The following is a 22,649-nucleotide window of genomic DNA, read 5'->3' on the forward strand; positions in this document are numbered from 1 at the left end:
ACTTTATGCCCTCTTTACTTAACCAATTGAATAAAAAAAATTGCTTTCTCAATAAATTTCATTTTATATTTTGGTGGATATGGGGGTAACAAGTTTAAACTCCGCACCGGGTGCCACCAGACCTTGCTACGCCACTGTATCACACCAGTCTTAGCATCACTACACTGGTTACCTGTGTCATTTAGAACCGACTTTAAATTACTGCTTATGGTTTACAAAGCATTAAATAATCTCACTCCATCTTATATTTTGGAATGTCTTACACCTTACACTCCAAATCGTAACCTTAGATCTTCAAATGAGTGTCTGCTTAGAATTCCAAGAACTAAACTTAAAAGAAGTGGTGAGGCAGCCATCTGCTGTTATGCACCTAAAATCTGGAATAGCTTACCAATAGTATGGTTTCATGCCAAGAAAGAGCACCACAGATGCTTTGCTCTGAGGGTGTTGATGGAGAAGTATAGAGAAGGCCAGAAGGAGTTGCATTGCGTCTTTGTGGACCTGGAGAAAGCATATGACAGGATGCCTCGAGAGGAGTTGTGGTATTGTATGAGGAAGTCGGGAGTGGCAGAGAAGTACATAAAAGTGGTACAGGAAATGTACGAGGGAAGTGTGACCGTGGTGAGGTCTGTGGTAGGAGTGACAGATGCATTCAAGTTGGAGGTGGGATTACAACAGGGGTCAGCTCTGAGCCCTTTCTTATTTGCAATGGTGATGGACAGGCCGACAGACGAGATTAGACAGGAGTCCCCGTGGTCTGTGATGTTTGCTGATGACATTGTGATCTGTAGTGATAGTAGGGAGCAGGTTGAAAAGACCCTGGAGAGGTGGAGATATGCTCTAGAGAGAAGAGGAATGAAGGTCAGTAGGACCACCAAGGCAGAATACATGTGTGCAAATGAGAGGGAGGACAGTGGAATGGTGAGGATGCAGGGAGTAGAGTTGGCGAAAGTGGATGAGTTTAAATACTTGGGATCAACAGTACAGAGTAATGGGGATTGTGGAAGAGAGGTGAAGAAGAGAGTGCAGGCAGGGTGGAATGGGTGGAGAAGAGTGTCAGGAGTGATATGTGACAGACGGGTATCAGCAAGAGTGAAAGGGAAGGTCTACAAGACGGTAGTGAGACCAGCTATGTTATATGGGTTGGAGGCGGTGGCACTGACCAGGAGACAGAGCTGGAGGTGGCGGAGTTAAAGATGCTAAGATTCGCCCTGTGTGTGACGAGGATGGACAGGATTAGAAATGAGGACATTAGAGGGTCGGCTCAAGTTGGATGGTTGGGAGACAAAGTCAGAGAGGCAAGATGGCGTTGGTTTGGACATGTGCAGAGGAGAGATGCTGGGTATATTGGGAGAAGGGAGCTAAGGAAAGAGCTGCCAGGGAAGAGGAAAAGAGGAAGGCCTAAGAAGAGGCTTATGGATGTGGTGAGAGAGGACATGCAGGTGATGGGTGTGACAGAACAAGATGCAGAGGACAGAAAGATATGGAAGAAGATAATCTGCTGTGGTGACCCCTAACGGGAGCAGCCAAAAGAAGAAGAAGGAGGAGGAGGAGGAGGAATTCGTCAGGCTAATACAGTGGAGCACTTTAAAAAAAAACTGCTAAAAACCCATTATTTTAACATGGCATTCTCATAGCTTCATATTAGTTGAATCCTGATGCTCTATATATTCAATTAATTATCATTACCATTCATGGTGGCTCCAAAATTCGTACCAACCCCTACTTTCTCTTCTGTTCTTTTTCCCCCGTTTACTGTGGTGGCGATCTGCACCACCACCACCACCTGATCAAAGCACCGTGCTGTCCCTACATTGATGGATTAAAGGCCAGAAGTCCACATGACCGTCATCATCAAGTTCTTCCATGTGAATCCTGAATACCATGAGGACTGATTGAGGTCATTTATGTTAGGCAGAATGCCTAGAGGGGGCTGGGTGGTCTTGTGGCCTCGGACCCCTTGCAGATTTTACTTTTTTCTTCAGCTGTCTGGAGTTTTTTTTTGTTTTTTCTGTCCTCCCTGGCCATCTGACCTTACTTTTACTCTATGTTAATTAGTGTTCCCTTATTTTAATTCTTATTTATTTGGTCTTTTTTTCTTTCTCCATCATGTAAAGCACTTTGAGCTCCATTATTTGTATGTAAATGTGCTCTAGAAATAAATGTTGTTGTTGTTGTAATGCTTCTAAATGCCATTTAATTGCTTATATGTTTCATACGCTAGCTTAAAAGCTTGCCCTTTACTCACACAGGCAAAGGCCTTGCTTGCAGCTTGTTTCGTCTTCTGTCAGTAAGAAGCTCCGCACCTTCATTTCTCAAAACAAAGTTTGCCCCGCTTGCTTCCTCAGAAAGCATGAAGACCATGTGTCACAGCTCAACCCGCAGAAACTCGAAACAAAGCAAGTAAGAAGGACAGGCGGGCAAGAGGCCTCTCTAACAAAATAAATGGTGTCCTTGTAATGTCGTTTCAGGCCTAGGCTTTTCATAGCTAAGAACACAAAAACTAATAATGCAGCGCATTGATCCTTGATCAAAATACTCAACACATCCAGTTTTAAACTTCTTTAATTCAACTCAGGGTTGGGAGGAGAGAAATAGACTAAACTTTTGACTTTCGGCACCAATACCACCTTTGGAACCTCAGTAATGGTAGCAAAAATGATACCAAAGCAAATAATTATGGATAACTCTGTCCTGTCACTCCCATGGATCCCAGTTGATTTGTCCCCCCTGAACCTAAATACACGATCGCCCAAAGTCAGCTGCAACCTGACTGCTAGACTATCCTTCAGTTCTGTCAGGGTGCCTGGCAAGGCTCATAATGTCTCAATTGAGTTTTCTCCCTCAAGAGTTTTCTGCACGCCGACATACACACTGTAGAACAAAGGAAAATGGTGGCAGCTTGGAGCTTCAAGAGAGCTGATACAGTACAGTCGACCCTCGATATACGACCAGCCTGACATGCGAACAACTTGGTTTACAACCAAAATTTTTGTTTTAAATTACGACCCGAATGCGGTCACGTGTATCCGCTTGTGCGACTGTAAACAAACAGCCGAGAGCGTTCAAAAGCGTCAGTCGGAGCCCAGATACGTGTGTCTGTGGATGTATAGGAGGTGCTGGTCATAAAATTAGAATATCACGACAAAGTTGATTTATTTCAGTAATTCCATTCAAAAAGTGAAACTTGTATATTAGATTCATTCATTACACACAGACTGATGTATTTGAAATGTTTATTTCTTTTAATGTTGATGATTATAACTGACAACTAATGAAAGTCCCAAATTCAGTATCTCGGAAAATTATAATATCAATTAAGACCAATGCAAAAAAAGGATTTTTAGAAATGTTGGCCAACTCAAAGGTATGCACATGAAAAGTATGAGCGTGTACAGCACTCAATATTTAGTTGGGGCTCCTTTGCCCTGGATTACTGCAGCAATGCGGCGTGGCATGGAGTCGATCAGTCTGTGGCACTGCCCAGGTGTTATGAGAGCCCATGTTGCTCTGATAGTGGCCTTCAGCTCTTCTGAATTGTTGGGTCTGGCGTATTGCATCTTCCTCTTCACAATACCCCATAGATTTTCTGTTGGGTTAAGGTCAGGCGAGTTTGCTGGCCAATCAAGAACAGGGATACCATGGTCCTTAAACCAGGTACTGGTAGCTTTGGCACTGTGTGCAGGTGCCAGGTCCTGTTGGAAAATGAAATCTGCATCTCCATAAAGTTCGTCAGCAGCAGGAAGCATGAAGTGCTCTAAAACTTCCTGGTAGACGGCTGCGTTGACCTTGGACCTCAGAAAACACAATGGACCAACACCAGCAGATGACATGGCACCCCAAATCATCACTGACTGTGGAAACTTTACACTGGACCTCACGCAACGTGGATTCTGTGCCTCTCCTCTCTTCCTCCAGACTCTGGGACCTTGATTTCCAAAGGAAATGCAAAATTGACTTTCATCAGAGAACATAACTTTGGACCACTCAGCAGCAGTCCAAAGGCGAGACGCTTCTGACGCTGTCTCTTGTTCAAGAGTGGCTTGACACAAGGAATGTGACAGCTGAAGCCCATGTCTTGCATACGTCTGTGCCTGGTGGTTCTTGAAGCACTGACTCCAGCTGCAGTCCACTCTTTGTGAATCTCCCCCACATTTTTGAATGGGTTTTGTTTCACAATCCTCTCCAGGGTGCGATTATCCCTATTGCTTGTACACTTTTTTCTACCACATCTTGTCCTTCCCTTCACCTCTCTCTTAATGTGCTTGGACACAGAGCTCTGTGAATAGCCAGCCTCTTTACCAATGACCTTTTGTGTCTTGCCCTCCTTGTGCAAGGTGTCAATGGTCGTCTTTTGGACAACTGTCAAGTCAGCAGTCTTCCCCATGATTGTGTAGCCTACAGAACTCGACTGAGAGACCATTTAAAGGCTTTTGAGTTAATGAGCTGATTAGAGTGTGGCACCAGGTGTCTTCAATATTGAACCTTTTCACAATATTCTAATTTTCCGAGATACTGAATTTGGGACTTTCATTAGTTGTCAGTTATAATCATCAACATTAAAAGAAATAAACATTTGAAATACATCAGTCTGTGTGTAATGAATGAATCTAATATACAAGTTTCACTTTTTGAATGGAATTACTGAAATAAATCTAATTTTTTATTTCTCCTCCATAAACTCAAACTATTTAAAGTAGACAAGGACCTCATGTTGTCCTTCTATCGTAGTCTGATCCAGTCCATGATCACTTTCAGTTTCATTGCCTGGTTTAATAGTCTGACAAACCAAAACTCAAAAAAAATCCAGCAGATTACGAAGTATGCAGCTAAAGCTATTGGGGCTGATGTAGATGATTTGACTAGTGCGTGTCAGAGGGCAGTGCTAAAGAAACTGGAAATCATCTCAACTGATGACAGACATCCATTACATGTAGAACTAAACTTCAGTAAATCAGGAAGGATAGTTGCTTTGAAAACCCACACAAATTTCTCCAGAAACTCCTTTCTTCCTAGTGCCATACAACTTTTCAATAAGAAATATCGGAGATAATGTTTAAGGTTTTGATATATATCCTGTTACCTTTTTTTTTTTTTTTTTGGTGTAAATGTTTTATCTAACTGCCTTTCTTATTTCTATTTGTCTGTTTTACTTCATTCTGTCTGTTACCTGTTATTAGATGCAACTGAGAAGGCAAATTTCATGTTTTCTTGTGTAAACATGACTAAATAAAGAAACCTAAACCTAAACCAACTTTGTCATGATATTCTAATTTTATGACCAGCACCTGTAATTTCGGTCAGTGCAGTGATTTATATAATGTATTTCGATAATTGCTATCAAAATGGCCCCAAAAAAGCTTGAAAAGAAGCTAAAGAAGGAAGAGAAGGTAACGAAGGTAAAGAAAGCAATCACAATCGAAACGAAGAAGGAAATTGTGCGGAAATATGAGAGTGGCGTTCGTGTGACTGATCTCGCTAATATGTACAGCATGTTGAAATCCACCATCCCGACAAAGAAAAGATTTTTATAAGGGGGCTCTCCTTTCAAACAATAACCACCTTCCATTTCGTTCTCCTCCTCCTCCCTTCCTGCAAGCCAAAGATGTCAACTTAAATGGTGAGTACAGTATGACATTGTTGTTTCTGGTAGGCCAGGCACTTTTTATAACTTTTTGGTTAGTACATTAGAAAAACTATTGGTGTTTTTGGTAAATTATGCACATTATACAATCCTTTTTTTATTATGAAAAGGTTAAGTAAGTGTTGCTGTGGGAGGTTCGGAATGCATTATGGGTATTTCTATTATTTCTTATGGGAAAAATAGTCTTGACTTACAACCAACTTGAGTTACAACCAGCCCTCGCGAATGAATTGAGTTCGTAAGTCAAGGGTCCACCGTATATGCATATTATAATAGAGAGCGTGAAGGGGCTTATCCTTGGAGTTTAGAACATACTTAATTTCAAATATTGCTTAATAGAGCAGGACAGGTTGGAGAGTCGGATAAGGGAAGTTGACCCCCAAAAGGAGTTCAGAGCATGAGGTGCTGGTATGGGAGCATTAACTGCTGGTACCGACTTTAACATAATGCTGATATAAGTACCACTTTATAATAAAAGGTGTCATTTTGCCTGACTTCTCACTACATTCACAATGGCTAACATGGTACAACACCCTCGGTACTAAGTACCACTTTAAAAATTTTGCTGCTTCCCGCTGTAACAGTAACCATCAGCACCAGGTGATGGCCCACTGCATGGCTGATTCACACACACGGGGGGTCAATTTTGAATCAACAATTAAACCCAACACATCAGACTGACACGAAATAATGTGCCAGTCTCAAGCCTGCAGTTTATGGGACGTGGAGGCTACCCAGGAAGCACCTGCTGATAAACACGAATCCACCGTGGACAAGGCTGCAGATGACTCTCATGCACAATGCCACACTCAATCACCCTATTACTAATTAAAGTATTGGGTGGGGGGGAGAAAACTGACAAAGACACTACATGAGTGTGAAAAACCAATGTGATGAGAACGAGGTTTATAACTTATCACTCCATTTTGTTCCAAGTAGATGTTTCCTTTACTGTTGTTTTACATCAGGGTGGCATGATGGTGCAGTGATTAGTGCATCCACCCCAAGGATGGTTCAATCAGTCCCATCCTGCGTTGAGTTTGCACTTTCTTTAAATGTCTGTGCAGCTTCTGAGGTCTTCCACATCTCAAAGATGAGCAGGGTAACGTTACTGGTGCTTCTAAACTGGCCCTGTGCGGCCACGTGAGAGTGGCATTGCAGTGGACTGATGCCATGTCCAGCATTGGTTCCTGCCTTCCTTCTGATGCTAAATAAACAAAAAGGTTTTATTATCGAAGATCAACACCCCGGCGGATGAAGAAAGTGTAAACGTGCGCCAGGATTGAAACTGAAAACAGAGCTGAGACAATACTTGGTTGTTACAAAAAGTCAAGAATCTTGGAGCAGCCATGAACATGCCAATCAATCTTCTGGATATAACTGTCATGTTCTTTCTGGGTTTATTTATGTTTTCTCCACAGTCTAAAGGCGCTCCATGAGGCTGACTTGGGTGTGGGTTAGTGTTTATGGGAATGCTCCCTGTGGTGCACTTGTTGTGATTTGAAATTGTGCAAAAAAATGGATAAATACTTTGTATGTCTTTATTTGCAACTTAGGCAAAGCAAATGTGATATTAGTGTTACATTAGTGAGAAGCATTCATGTTTACAACCCCCCAGGACCGAGTCTCTTTGAATTTTACGGCAGGGGGAAGTGCCTAAAACAAGTTTGGTAAATGTTTCTCTGACGTCTCTCAACTCCCACACAATGTCAGGCTGCCTAACTGCCAAACTTTACCTTAAACAAATGGTCTTGGGGGATAGCAGGTGTTAAGATGTTCTATCCCCCCATTGGTCTGAAGTATGGCTGTTTGGAATTGGCTTGTATCAAAAAACTTTTAAGTACCATGACATCCTGTTGGCTGTAGGGGGTGGACAGAGAATTTATAAATTTACTCACTCCCTCATTCTCCCTCTCTTGCTAAACTGATGAAGACCATCACACCATGAACTGAAAAAGACAACACAATAGAGAGCACAGCTCGGCAGCCATATTGAGACAGGCATGCGGCCTGTTCCGAAGAAAGCTGACCACAAATGATGCCTTAACCAGAGACATTTTAAAGTAACTAACAAGTCTTGTGCCGCCTGAAACTACACATCACCATTTATCAGGTTGTATGGTTGCCAATACAGGGGGTCCTCGGGTTACGACACAGTTCCGTTCCTACAACAGTGATGTAACCTGAATTTTGGTGTAAGTCGAAACACACCCTAGCCTAAATCACTTACCTATCCTAACACATTTGCAAAATCATAATCTAGAACATAAAAACACAACTAAGCCACAGGAAAAGGACATAAATATACAGTGGACCCTTGACTTACGAACTCAATTCGTTTGCGAGGGCTGGTTATAACTCAAGTTGGTTGTAAGTCAAGACTATTTTTCCCATAAGAAATAATGGAAATACCCATAATGCATTCCGAACCTCCCACAGCAACACTTACTTAACCTTTTCATAATAAAAAAGGGTTGTATAATGTGCATAATTTACCAAAACACCAATAATTTTTCTAATGTACTAACCAAAAAGTTATAAAAAGTGCCTAGCCTACCAGAAACAACAATTTCATACTGTACTCACCATTTAAGTTGACATCTTTGGCTTGCAGGAAGGATGGAGGAGGAGAGTGAAATGGACGGTGGTTATTGTTTGGAAGGAGCCTCCTTATACAAATCTTTTCTTTGTAAAATTGTTGAGATGGTGTACATGCTGTACATATTAGCGAGATCGGTCACATGAACACCACTCTCATATTTCCGCACAATTTCTTTCTTCGTTTCGATTGTGATCGATTTCTTTACCTTCGTTACCTTCTCTTCATTCCTTAGCAATTATTGAAAAAAAATTATATAAATCATTGCACTGACCGAAATTACGTCCACAAACACATGTATCTGGGCTCCGACTGACGCTTACAAACACTCTCGGCTGTTTGTTTACAATCACGCAAGCGGATACACGTGACCGCATTCAGGTCATAACGCAAGATGTTGGTCGTAAATCAAAACAAAAATTTTGGTCGTAAATCAAGTTGTTCGCATGTCAGGCCGGTCGTATATCAAGGGTCGACTGTACTGTATTGTACATTGTACTGTAGTAACAGAAAAAATGACAAAAAAGGAGTGTAAAAAAAATTCCTTACCATTATTCCTTCTGATCTCTGTCTAATTTTACTTCCATTGTGATGGCTTTCCCTCTTCTTCGAAGCACTACCATCTGAAGACTCTGATGACTTTCATTTAGGAGCCATGATAAGGGCCAAAAAGTCGGCAAACAAAGCAACACAAAAGGAACACTTTGCCATGTAGTCTGTAAGTACGACACTAACGGCGTAAACTGAAACACATCTCGATTTTTTTTTTTTAAGTTTTTATGGGAGTGAGCGTTGTAAACTCGAAACGTCGTATGTCGAGATGTTGTAACCCGAGGACCCCCTGTATTCAAATGTACTTTGCATATTGTTATTATTTATGAATATTATCAATAATACATTGTTTAAATTGTAACTTAACCCCTGCTTGTCTTTTACTACACCTAATTGCCTGAGGTAATAAATGTAGAAGGGAAGGTGGGGAGAAGTATATACTATAATACCTTATAAACAGTGGTAAGTCTGGGAGATCTGAGGTGTTCTGACAAAAGCTACTTATTAATAATACAAAAGGGGAAAGTAGAGTAAAATATTACTCTACCAAGACAAAACAGCACTCAACTGTTGTTTTCCTCCCTATACCTAGAAGGCTCTGACTTCCCACTGGCCTGTCCTAGAAAAAGACGACATAATTACTTAAAATCTCACAACCAGGTAACGTAATGGCATTCTGTGCTATGCTCACAATCGTAGGGGTGGGAATCACGGCCAGTGGGTATCAAAACAAGTCAAGCTCACAAGCTTCAAATTAATGCAAAACGCATCGATGTATGAACAGCATTTCTTATCATAAGCATCATTTTCAAAAAAAAAAGATGTAGTAAAAATTATGCCTCCACCTGGCACTGTATACCGGAGCTGTTCCCATGTGCTTTCCACGTCTCCGGTCCAGTGACCAGCGTAGCGTCCATGACTGGAGAAGGAAGATCGGGAGATGACAAATGGCCGCTTGCCAGTGGCTTCAATCAGAGCACTACAACAGAAAAAATGTTCATGAATGAAGACAATCCACTGAGGCGTACGCGCACTTCATTACCTTACAGTCCTGCGTTGCAAATGTATTGTGACGTGTCTTGCTGCCACAAAAGGCACAGGCTGAGCAGTTTTAGATCAGAAGGAGTACCGGTTGGTTAGTTAGGAGGACAGTAGCAGGGCAAGGACATCGAGCCAAGCAAGAAAGCAGGCAAGAGGACAGCAGGGTGAAGGCGGACTTGTTGGATTATTTTGGAGGTGTCCAACGGGCAGTGGCAGGATACTGTTAATATCACGGCCTTCACAATAAACACCTGTGGACTCCTCCAGGCACAAAGAGGATTGTCAGAGTATCAAGTCAGGGTCCGCCCAAACGGCCTCCCTTTTTTTCTCCTAATAAAGGTGGCCTGAATATTTTTAATTATAATCTCATTGTTTTAGGCATTAGGTGCCCAAATGTGGGAGAAGGCGCATTGGGTGACGAGGCTCTTTCAACTTGACATTTTAAAGTGTTGTAATGAAAGGGGGAAAAAAAAAATCAGAATGATGACCGTGATTTGCTTTAATGAGAAGGTTTTAGGATTAAACAACAGTCAGGGGTCTCAGGTTTCGGAGTGCATGGGTTGGAATTCAATATAAATGGATACTATTAGAGCACAGGAGAAACGTTTAGAAAAACTGCTCCGAGTACACATGTAGGTCTCAGCAACTGAAAAATGACATATTAATACAAAATGACCAAGACCAGAATAATATTACAATCAATATTACCCTATGAAAGGAGAAAAGCAACTGAAATAAAGCTCCCCATCTAGTATAAGATGAGTATTACGTTAGGTGACTCGTTACTTTACACTGTAATTGGACCACATAACTCGCGTTACTTTTAACGTGTCACCCTACCGCTCTCGAGAGTGTGCTGTTGAGATTAGCGTTGAACGTTGAGTTCATCAGCATAAATTTATCTATTTCGAAAATATTGAGACCAATATTCTCTGTCGGGAGAAGGAAGCGTGACATGCACAGGCTGACAGACCCGCACAGACTACAAAATCCTTGCCAGTAACCCGGTTAAGGGTTTACATGGCCAGATAATCGGGTCTACCTCTCGTCTACTTGGTTTCTCTACCCGGAATCGGGGCATTTTAGAAATCAAGTTATTGAACCACACGTAGACGCGACTAATAAGTCGTTGGATGGTTGAAGAATTTGAACTTTGTGAACTGCTGACTAAAAACCTTATCAGCACAATGAAATTAAAATTGAGGAAGACAATATTACTGAATGGCACAAAACAAACTAACCAGATACGTGAATGACCATACGGAATTGCAGATCTCTTTTTTCATTGAGGAAGTTCTGGCAAAGGGCTACTCACTTGTGGGTCACGATGGCTTCTGTTAGACCGTACAGGTTATGAAGGTTGTAGTGGGAGGACAGGTGCTGTGAGCTTGAAGCACAAAGAGTGGAAGATGCAAGTCTTCCGCCAACAACACCTGAAACACAAGCGTTTATAGATTAACTTATCGTGTGCAAAGGAAACTGGCGTCAATAAATCAAAGGCCCCAATCAAAGCACACTTTCTCAAAATGTTGTAACAAAGGTGTGGACTCTCCATTTACACAGGTAGTAACGGGGTATCAAAGGAGGCAGAAATTTCAAATTTGAATTTTTGACAAATTTCCGTATTTCAGGTATATTTTGAGCCCTCCTAAGTGTGTGTGTCTGTGGGACACACTGATTCAGCCAGTCAGGCCGTACTCCACACCTTCTCCCAGATGGATTTTCTACATTTTGTCCAAGGTGTGGTTTAGAAAACAACCTGAATATGAGGAGGTATTCAAGAACCCCGAGATTCTGCTTGCAAGCCTTAATAACAAATTATTTCAAAGCAGCAATTTTGGATGAACACGTACTTCAGTGCCATGACCAAAAAAAAGAAAAATGTGAATATTTCATTAAGTAACATTGACAACCTTACCTGGAACGTAGGGTGGGTTTTCCAAAGTATTATTGGGACATCCATCTAATGATCCAGTAACGAAGTTTGAAGGCTCATTCATATCCTGAATCGAGAAGTACAGAGAGTCACGCATCATTTGTCACAAAGCAAGAAACGTATCTCATTTAAACTGGACGGTTTGCACATAAACTAAGGCCAGGTACAAATTAAACAAAAACACTAAGTGAAAATCTAGTCATATGCAGTATGCCAACTAAAAGACCACAGTGCTCCTTATAATAAATATTAATTTTAATTATTAATACAGTGCCAGCCTCAGTTGGTTGGCTCAGCAGTGCACAAGCTGTGAATACAAATGTGGCACCACTGTGCAAGTCAAGTCGGGGAGCATGCACTGGTACTGGGTGTTGCCGCACCCACTACATGACGAAACAACTCGGGACCCCCAGTTGGCAACCCCCCGGGCAGACATGTGGTCCAGTCCCACCCTCCAGAAATGACCCTCTATCTGCAGCAGCCAGGTGTTACGTGGGCGACCTCTTGGCCTGGTCCCCAACAATGAGGATCTTACGAGCCGGATCACCCTCGGGGAATCACGGCACACGGCCATAGTGCCGTAACTGACACTGTTACTCCCTCACAATGCAGGTCATGTGCCTCATTCGGGACTCCATGAGCAACATAAAGTCAAACCAGTGGCACCCAAGGGTTCTCCGGAGAGACACACATGAAGGAGTCCAGTCTTCATCTCAGGGCACTGGATGGCGTCCATGTCTCGCAACCATATAGCAAGACAGGAAGCACCAGGACTTTATGCAAAAGGACGAAGGTCCAAGTCTTTAGATACTGGGAGCACCACACACCCCTTTCCAGCGACCTCATGACTCCCTATGTTCTCCCAATCCGTCTACTGACTTCATAGGAAGAGTCACCAGAGACATGAATGTCACTGCCAAGGTATGTAAACCTCTCGAAAAACTCTCACCACTGTGCCACCTACAAAAAAATCTAAAGTTGTCCTCCAACCATTTGTTAAACCCACTTAACCCAATTTTAGGTTTGCCGGGTGCCAAAGCCTATCCCTGCAGCACTGGGTTCAAAATAGGAATCATCACACATCCACTCTGACTCGCTTGGGCCAATTTAGAGCCACCAGTCACCTCAAACTGGATATTTGTGGAAGGGCGAGAGAAAAACCAAAAACAAAAATGCACAACTGAAGTACATGCAGAATTACTCACACAAACAAAACTGTTTCAGCTGACTCAGTGCAAAGGCAGTTCTACCCTATTGATCATAACAGATGCCATGCCAAGTGTAGGGACCACCTTACCAGCTCCACTATGGTAACCACTACCACTCTAGGATGAGATGGGGTGCAGTTGCTAGTATGTCTTCTCTTTCGTCTACTCCAGTTTGGACAAAGATCACCATTGATGGAGCCTAGCCACGCTTACCATGCCCCAAGTTGGCCACACACCTTCTACACTAGATGTCTTAAAAGCGGGCATCAGCAGAAGGATGGCAATCATTTGGACCCGAGCTCACTACCAGACTTAAAGAAGCAAGATAAGATGCTACAAAAGCCTATTTTGGTTGTGCCCGCGGTGCTGTTTTTGTTTTATTTAAACAAATAAATTAAAAGTTGGTGCCCCAACAATCAGTTTTGTGTCACCCTCGGTTTGTTCATCAGTCATACAGATAAAAATTAGCCATGCCCCTTCATCCCCAGGCACCATTAAAGCAGGCATCAATGCAAAATTAGCACTGCAATTTTTTTAAAATGTCTTCAAATATGTTATGCATTGCATTTCAATTCAATTCAGTTTTGCTATGTGACTGAAGTTTAAGTTGAGGTTCTCTCTCTCACAGGCGTGCCATTCAAATGAGAATACGGTTAGGTTAGGGTTAGGGTTGAAATTATTGGCGATAACCCTGCAGTTAACCCATCAAACTTTAAATCCGAGGACAGATACAACTTGAAAAGTGAGTAGGAAATGTGCTCTTACAATCCAGAGACCGTCAAAGGCCACTTTAGCATGGAACTCCTTGATATTTTCTGTCCACCAGCGTTGTGTCTCAGGATTAGTAAAATCTGGAAAGGCTGTAGGACCAGGCCAAACCTTTAAAAAAAAATAAATAAATAAATAAATAATTTTTTAAAATGTATACTGCTTGATTCATCTACTCTACTAAAAACAATTTTTCTTTTTACACATGCAGGCCATGCTAGCCGATGTTTTAGAGGGCAGCAGGGCCATGACTCACTGTTGTATTCAATGATAAATGGTCGCAATGGTTTGTAATGTCTTATGTGAAGACTAAAACCAATCGACTGCCAGCGGCGATTCTGCAATGGGTAAACCCCCCGACCCCTAAACCCAACTGAAGATCGGGTCGTGAGAAAGAAAAGAGTTTAAGAATCACTGTGAGCTAGTGGTGAGCATTTTGCTTAATTTAATGAATCGATTCTTTCAATCTACCTGTTTAAGTGAATTGATTCTTTGGATTCATTACTAGAGATACTTATACTAGAGTTCCTGGGGGACTGGTCTCCCCTGATTGTCTCACAAATATTTAATCAAACAATATAATAATTTGGAATATATATACCGTATTTTTCACTCCATAAGACGCACTTTATTTCCCCCGAAAGAAGGGCGGAAATGTCTGTGCGTCTTAGGGAGCAAATATTGAGTCACAGACCATGATGTGTATTACCTGACAAAAGTCAACATCCAGGGGTAGAGGGCGACAATCAGCTGTTAATGGCGACAAAACTCACCGTTACGTCACAGGCATTCCCTCTCCGCTTGGAGGAATGTTAGACTCATTGACTCGGCAACTAATCCTTGCGTGCGTGTGAGTTACGAAATGTAAGCAAAGGCGAGATGGCATCGACGTCTCACGAGAGGAGCGAAGCGAGTGCAGAAAACAAAATACTCGGCAGATGATGTTTTGCGCATTATCGCCGAGTCGGACTCTGATTTTTCAGAATCTGATTTTGTTGAGCGTGATCAGGAGATCAAGCAAGAGAGTGAGGAACTGACATCAGCTGATCGGACACCAGCCAATGCCACCCCAGGTGAGCGCATTCAGGCAGCTGACGCACCTACGGCAAGATTTGTGGGGGAAGAATACCCCGACATTGATCCGTGGAAGCCAAACTGGCTACCGGACTTCACAAGACAGCATGGCCTGCTGTTGGACTCAACAGATTACCAGCCGCTGGACTACTTCAGGCTGTTCTTTCCTGAGGCTGCCTTTTGGCTACTATCAGACAAGACAAACAGGTATGCAGAACAATTGTTTGAATCGCGGGCGACGCTTGCACCGCACTCTTGTTTTTCAAAGTGGAAACCCACAACAAAAGACGAGATGAACGGCTTTGTGGCATTACAAATAGAGATGGGACTGGACTGGAGATACAACTTCAGGGAGGACTGGTCTAAACGTGCTTCGTCCCCTGGTGGCTTTGGACAAGTTATGCCACGTGATGATAGGTACGTACTCCTGGAAACTGATTGTGAGAAACGGAGCTTCATAAATTCTGACACTAGCGATGAGGAGTTCTTGGGGTTTCCAGAAAACTAGAAGAGTGCTTGAACCTTAAAGTCTGCTCATTTGTTAATGACGGTGATGATGGTTCTTAATGCCCCTGTTGAATTTACATGGTTGAAATATTATTCTGCTATATTTTATTAAATATATTAATACACCATTTGGTTCAGAATATTTTTGTCTTGTTTCCCTCCTCTAAACCTAGGTGTGTCTAATAGTCAGGTGTGTCCTATGGAGTGAAAAATACGACACATGTTTTAAAACATCAGAACACTCTACACGAGAACAGGCCATTCAGCCCAACAAAGCTCGCCAGTCCTATCCACTTATTTCTTCCAAAAAAACATCAAGTCGAGTTTTGAAAGTCCCCAACGTCTTACTGTCTACCACACTACTTGGTCGCGTATTCCAAGTGTCTATCGTTCTTTGTGTAAAGAAAAACTTCGTAATGTTTGTGCAAAATTTACCCTTAACAAGTTTCCAACTGTGTTCCCGTCATTTTAAAATAACAGTCTCGATCCACTGGACTAATTCCATTTATAATTTTAAACACTTCATGTCTCCTCTTAATCTTCTTTTGCTTTAACTGTAAAGGCTCAGCTCTTTTAATCTTTCCTCATAACTCAACCCCTGTAGTCCCAGAATGAGCCTCCTTGCTCTTCTCTGGACCTTCTCTAGTGCTGTTATGTCCTTTTTGTAGCCTGGAGACCAAAACTGCACACAGTACTCAAGATGAAGCCTCACCATTGCATTATAAAGGTAGAGCAGAACCTCCTGTGACTTGTACTCCACATGTCAAGGCGCTACATAACCTAACATTCTGTTTGCCTTCTTAATGGCTTCTGAACACTGTCGGGAAGTCGATAGCTTAGAGTCCACTGTGACTCCTAAATCCTTCTCATACGGTGTACTCTCGATTTTCTGACCGCCATTGTGTATTCAAACCTAACATTTTTACTTCCTATGTGTAATTCTTTATATTTACTGACATTAAATTTCATCTTCCCGTGACCCTGTGTTCGGATTCAGCAGGTTGGAAAATGGATGGATGGATGGAAATTTCATCTTCCACAAATCTGCCCAAGCCTGTGTGCTAACCAAGTCCTTCTGTGATGATATAACGGATTCCAAATTATCTGCTAATCCACCTATCTTAGTATCATCTGTAAACTTAACCAGCTTGTTACTTATATCCCTATCTAAATCATTTATGTATATTAAAATAATATTATATACTAATATATATGATGTGACCAGTAGGGGGAGAAGTCACACCCCCTAAGAAACTGCAAAGAAAGTGGATGGTGAACTCAGAAAACAAAAATCATATCCAGAAATGACCCTTCAGAACCACATGCAACGAGAAAGTGCAAAAACTAGGAGCACCATTCACTTAGGATCTGCTTCTCGGCTTTGTCCAGGTTTGTTGAAATTTGCGATATGAAGCAGGGGTTGCCAACTCCAGTCCTGGAGGACCACCATGGCTGCAGGTTTTCATTCTAACCCTTTTCTTAATGAGTGATCTGTTTTTGCTAATTAACTTCTTTTGAACTAATTTTAATTGATTTGCTCTTGAAGACTCATACCCCTTTATTGTTTCTTTTTCCTAATTAGCAGCCCAACAATAATGAGATACAAAATGAACCAAAACAACTGGTGTCCATCACACAATATCTCAAAATAATGAAAGATGAAGGTCTCAGAAATGTCGATCTGCTCAGGTCCTCAAAACATTTTAACAGAAAAGAGAAAAATCAGCAAGGTCAGAAATGTCTGCTAATGCACCACGAGAGCAGCAACAAGCCATGGAATTAAACAACGGGTTTAATTAACCACAAGCCTCATTAAGCAGCTGGTTGGAGTGAAATTGGTTGGAATTTGTGGCCCTCACTTAGTTGATCTTCTGTTGGCTCCCTCACTTCAAATTTCATTTCTGTTTGGGTGCCATTTGAGGAAAGAAGTGAAAAAATTTAGAAGAACAATGAAGAAATTCAGGGGAACAAATCTTAAACAAGCAATTCAGTTAAAGTGAATTCACAAGAAGTTAATTAGCAGCACAAACACGACACTCATTAAAAAAAAAGGGTTAGAATAAAAACCTGCAGCCACGGTGGTCCTCCAGGACCGGAGTTGGCGACCCCCTGGTATGAAGGGTGCTTCAGACTTGACCCTCACATGCTGCTCAAGAAAATACCTTTAAATTGTTGACCGTAAAAAGCAATCGATTACACTGGTGATGAGGCAGATTATACAGTGGATTCAGAAAATATTCAGACCTCTTCACTTTCTACACACTTTGCATTGCAGATTTAAATAAATAAATGCAATTTTTGCCCATTAACCTACACTCAATATCTCCTAACAACAAAGTGAAAACGTTTTCAGAAAGGTTTCAAATTATAAAAATCAAAAAGTGTATTCTCTCATATATTCCTTTAAGCATACAGACCCTTTGCTTTGGCCATCCAAATTGTGCTCATGTTGTCTCCTGTTTAATAATAAAACATTTATATAGCGCCTTTACAGTTTGCATTCATTCTCCTTGAGATGTTTCGGTAACTTGACTGGAGTCCACCAGTGGAAAACTGAACTGTCTGGACATCATTTTAGAACCCGTGCATAGACGGTCCGACAATTCACACTGCAAGTCAGGATGAAAACCAAACCAGGATTCCTCCGAATTTTCTGTAGGCTTCTGTGATCAAATTGTGGTGAGGCCAAGATCAGGGCAAGGAGTTTGACCCATTTCTAAAGTTTTGAGTGACCCCAGGAGCTCAGTGGCCTCAAGAATTATGAAATGGAAGAGGTTAGGAGCTACCAGCACTCTTCCTAAAGTTGGCCATCCAGCCAAATGGAGTAACCGGGAAAGAAGGCCCTCAGTCAGACAGGAGACCAAGAACTCAGTTTTCTCTCTAACTGAGCATCAGAAGTCCTCTGCTAAGATGGGTGAAGCTGTCCAAAGCACCACCATCTCAGCAGAACTCCACCAATCTGGCGTTTTATGATAGAAGGCCCTCTTGAATAAAAAGCATCTAAAAGGACTCAGAGAGAATGAGGAAAAAGAGATGAGCCAAAAATACTGTCTACCAAAGTACCTGCCTTTCCAATCAGTGGTTGTCCTGTCTGGTTCGTGATGAAGACGCCTCTCTTCAAACCATCATCAAAGGGCTTGTAGGAGCCTGGAGGTCCTGAACTGCTGATCCCAGGGTCCTGATATATTTTAAATAAGAACAATTTTTTTTTTTTAATATAAATTTTGTTTTAGAAGTCTCTTAAAATAAATCAAATAAGACTGATTCATCAATTAAATGTAGCACCTTTAGGAAATAATATAATTAAATAATACATTAATTAATAATTAATGTAAATAATAATTAATGATTATAATAATTAATAAATATAATTAAATATAGTACCTGTAAGTAGTTACATAAGATTCATAAATGTTTTACCTGATGACAAAGCATAATCTATGGGAGGTTCCTATAACCCTCATAAGTAGAATTGTATTGGTATATTCTTGCCATTTCTAACAGCTCTGACTAAACATTATCCTCAGTTAGTGACCAGCCTTGTCATGTGTAAGGTGTAGAGGGCATATGGTTTTAAACCGTGCCTAAGGTCCTAAGGGCCTTTTGAGTGTTTGAAGTAACTCGTAATATAAGCGCAGAGCCGAATGCTTAAGGTGTACAGAAGAAGAAATTAAGAACTTTTAAGTACAGTGGAACCCCGGGTCACGAACATCTTGGACCACATACAAATTGGGTTACGACCAAAAAGTTCACCAAACTTTTGCATCTGTTCACGACAACACATTTGGGTGACGAACAAGCCAGTTTTCCTTCCGGTTTGTACGCGCCAATGATTTCCACACGTGTTCAGTCTCTCCCTGTGCAGCGAGCGAGAGAGAGAAAGAGCGCATGAGAGTGAGAGAGCGTGAGCAAGCGTATATATATATTTATATACAGCTCGTACGGTCCGGAACGGATTACAGTAATCCCTCCTCCATCGCGGGGGTTGCATTCCAGAGCCACCCGCGAAATAAGAAAATCCGCGAAGTAGAAACCATATGTTTATATGGTTATTTTTATATTGTCATGCTTGGGTTACAGATTTGCGCAGAAACACAGGAGGTTGTAGAGAGACAGGAACGTTATTCAAACACTGCAAACAAACATTTGTCTCTTTTTCAAAAGTTTAAACTGTGCTCCATGACAAGACAGAGATGACAGTTCAGTCTCACAATTAAAAGAATGCAAACATATCTTCCTCTTCAAAGGAGCAAACAAATCAATAGGGCTGTTTGCTTTTAAGTATGCGAAGCACCGCGGCACAAAGCTGTTGAAGGCGGCAGCTCACACCCCCTCCGTCAGGAGCAGAGAAAGAGAGATAGAGAGACAGATACAAAAATCAATACGTGCCCTTCGTGCTTTTAAGTATGCGAAGCACCGTGCAGCATGTCGTTTCAGGAAGCAGCTGCACAAAAAATAGCAACGTGAAGATAATCTTTCAGCATTTTTAGACGAGCGTCCGTATCGTCTAGGTGTGCGAACAGCCCCCCTGCTCAATCCCCCTACGTCAGGATCAGAGAAAGTCAGCGCAAGAGAGAGAGAAAAGTAAGTTGGGTAGCTTCTCAGCCATCTGCCAATAGCGTCCCTTGTATGAAATCAATTGGGCAAACCAACTGAGGAAGCATGTACCACAAATTAAAAGACCCATTGTCCGCAGAAACCCGCGAAAGCAGCGAAAAATCCGCGATATCTATTTAAATATGCTTACATATAAAATCCGCGATGGAGTGAAGCCGCGAAAGGCGAAGCGCGATATAGCGAGGGATTACTGTAATTGTATTTACATACAATCCTATGGGGGAAATTACTTCAGGTCACGACCAAATCGGATGTTGACAAGAGTTTTGGAACAAATTACAATCGTGATCCGAGGTTCCACTTTATAGAAATAAGTAAAGTTTCTCAAGAAAAGCTAAATTTAGAGAAGATATATTTTTTCCTTTTTTTTGCCTTTTATTTTACATGTGTAACTACTTTTTTCTTTATTCTTGTGTGGATTATTTGCTCTTAATTTTCACTAAATATTTTTAAAACGAACGTTTGGACTGAGAGATTTCTTTCGGCACGCGTTTTACCTGTGTTTGATCTCACCTTATACTTCGGCGGCTACAGTACCCTTACTTCCCTTGGTGTCGTCTTTAAGAATCATTAGAGCATCACAATGATCACACCTTCTGTTGATAAACAGAACATTACATCCTGCGCATCAAAAAATCCCCCTAAACCGAACTCATGGCTAAATACGTTCCAAAAATGACATCCTGGTGAATTCAGGCGGTATGCTTCCCCACACCCGACTCACCAAGATCATGATATATTTCAAGCCTTCTCCATGGAATTCATTCACCATCTGAGGGTAATCCCCAAAGTTCTCCTGGTTGTAGGTGAAGTCCCTCCTGCTGTCCATGTAGTCAATGTCATTCCATTGCACATCCTGCAGAGAAGCCAGCATGCACTGGTATTACCATTTAACAGATGCGACATCTTAATCATTCCACCTTATTTTCCAGTGAGAAATTGTCCTCGCCACACACGCATATATGTATACTTTTTATGGCACACATGATGACAGTTCCAGAGTATTAGAGCCAAGGTATTCCCAATGTGGATATGAAAACGGGCCTACAATTCAAATACTAGATCACATTTGAGTGCGTTCAATTTTCAACAAGAGCATTTTCCAGAAGTGGTTTATTTAACAATATTTTAGAGAAAAAAAAACACATGTGCTTGGAACACTGTGAGCATACAACTGAATGACTTTAGAACAGCACAGTCTGGACGAGAACAGGCCATTCAGCCTAACAAAGTTCGCCAGTCCGATCCACTTAATTCTTCTTAAAAAAAAAAACAAAAAACCATCAAGTCCAGTTTTGAACGTCCCTAAAGTTCTACTTTCTACCACACTACTTGGTCACTTATTCCATGTCCACATGAAAGAAAAAAAAATCTTACTAACATTTGTGCGAAATTCACCCTAAACAAGTTTCCAACTGTGTCCCAGTGTTCTTGATGAACTCATTTTAAAGTCATCGTCTCTATCAACTGGAATGATTCCCTTCAGAATTTTAAACACTTCAATCAGGTTACCTCTTAATGTCCTGTAAAGGCTCAGCTCTTTTAATCTTTCCTAACAACTCACCCCTGTAGCCCTGAGTCAGCCTCATCGCTGTCCTCTGGACTTTCTTGAGTGCTGTTATGTCCTTTTTATATCCTGGAGACCAAAACTGCACTTGGTACTCCAGATGAGGCCTCACCAGTGTGTTACCCTGTATAAAGCTTGAGCAGAACCTCTTGTGACTTGTACTCCACACGTCAAAGCGCTATATCACCTGACATTCTGTTAGTGTTTACAACTGAATAATGAGACATAAGTAACGTGAGATTTTATCAGGGATGTTGCCGTTTCCTGTTGTCTTGCATTGGTCACCGTACTTATACCAGAAGCTTTGTTGTCTCTCTTCTGCATAAAAACATGATTCATTTTTTTCCTCTGCCATCACAACATACTACACAAGTAACATATAAAAGAATAAATATATACATTCTTTTAAAAACAATAACCACCTTAAATATTTACCTACCAGAGGGAAGTTGGCTCTTTGCATGTTTTTCACAACATTTCGTGTCACTGCTGTTGAATTATAACCCCACCGGCACAGATGGAAGCCTAGACCCCAATAAGGGGGCATCAGGGGGTACCCTAAGAAAGATAGATACAGAAACAGACATTTCCAAACAATTCAGAGTGTTCTACTTTTAAGTAATAAACACAAACACAACAAAGCAGATGTCTGCCTCTGGTCAATGGAAACAACTTGGGTAGGACAGCAAGTACCTCAACTTCGGCACAAACTGCGCTCTGACTCGGTTAGCCGCCAACCGTATTGCCTTGTTAGTCTATGGCTACCATTATGAATTACTTTTAAATAAATGTTCTGAAGTTATTCTGCAAATGCTTTGATATACAGTAATCCCTCACTTACCGCGGGAGATACAGTGGTGTGAAAAACTATTTGCCCCCTTCCTGATTTCTTATTCTTTTGCATGTTTGTCACACAAAATGTTTCTGATCATCAAACACATTTAACCATTAGTCAAATATAACACAAGTAAACACAAAATGCAGTTTTTAAATGATGGTTTTTATTATTTAGGGAGAAAAAAAATCCAAACCTACATGGCCCTGTGTGAAAAAGTAATTGCCCCCTTGTTAAAAAATAACCTAACTGTGGTGTATCACACCTGAGTTCAATTTCCGTAGCCACCCCCAGGCCTGAT

At 41.5% G+C, this 22,649-nt stretch overlaps 1 protein-coding gene across 1 annotated transcript in view; it reads right to left on the reverse strand.

Moving 5' to 3' along the window:
- The window catches only part of gaa (alpha glucosidase), a 66,811-nt gene that overhangs the window by 22,209 nt on the left and 21,953 nt on the right, over positions 1 to 22,649 (reverse strand). Inside the window, exons 7-13 of the mRNA XM_028818591.2 lie at positions 21,953 to 22,071; positions 20,671 to 20,802; positions 18,397 to 18,507; positions 13,746 to 13,859; positions 11,755 to 11,839; positions 11,152 to 11,269; positions 9,641 to 9,774 (exon numbers count right to left, since the gene is read on the reverse strand). Of these exons, the coding sequence (XP_028674424.2) occupies positions 9,641 to 9,774; positions 11,152 to 11,269; positions 11,755 to 11,839; positions 13,746 to 13,859; positions 18,397 to 18,507; positions 20,671 to 20,802; positions 21,953 to 22,071 (813 nt within the window). The remainder of the gene's footprint in view (positions 1 to 9,640; positions 9,775 to 11,151; positions 11,270 to 11,754; positions 11,840 to 13,745; positions 13,860 to 18,396; positions 18,508 to 20,670; positions 20,803 to 21,952; positions 22,072 to 22,649) is intronic.

The sequence above is a fragment of the Erpetoichthys calabaricus genome, chromosome 14 (genome assembly GCF_900747795.2).
Source record: "Erpetoichthys calabaricus chromosome 14, fErpCal1.3, whole genome shotgun sequence".
Taxonomy (NCBI): Eukaryota; Metazoa; Chordata; class Cladistia; order Polypteriformes; family Polypteridae; genus Erpetoichthys; species Erpetoichthys calabaricus.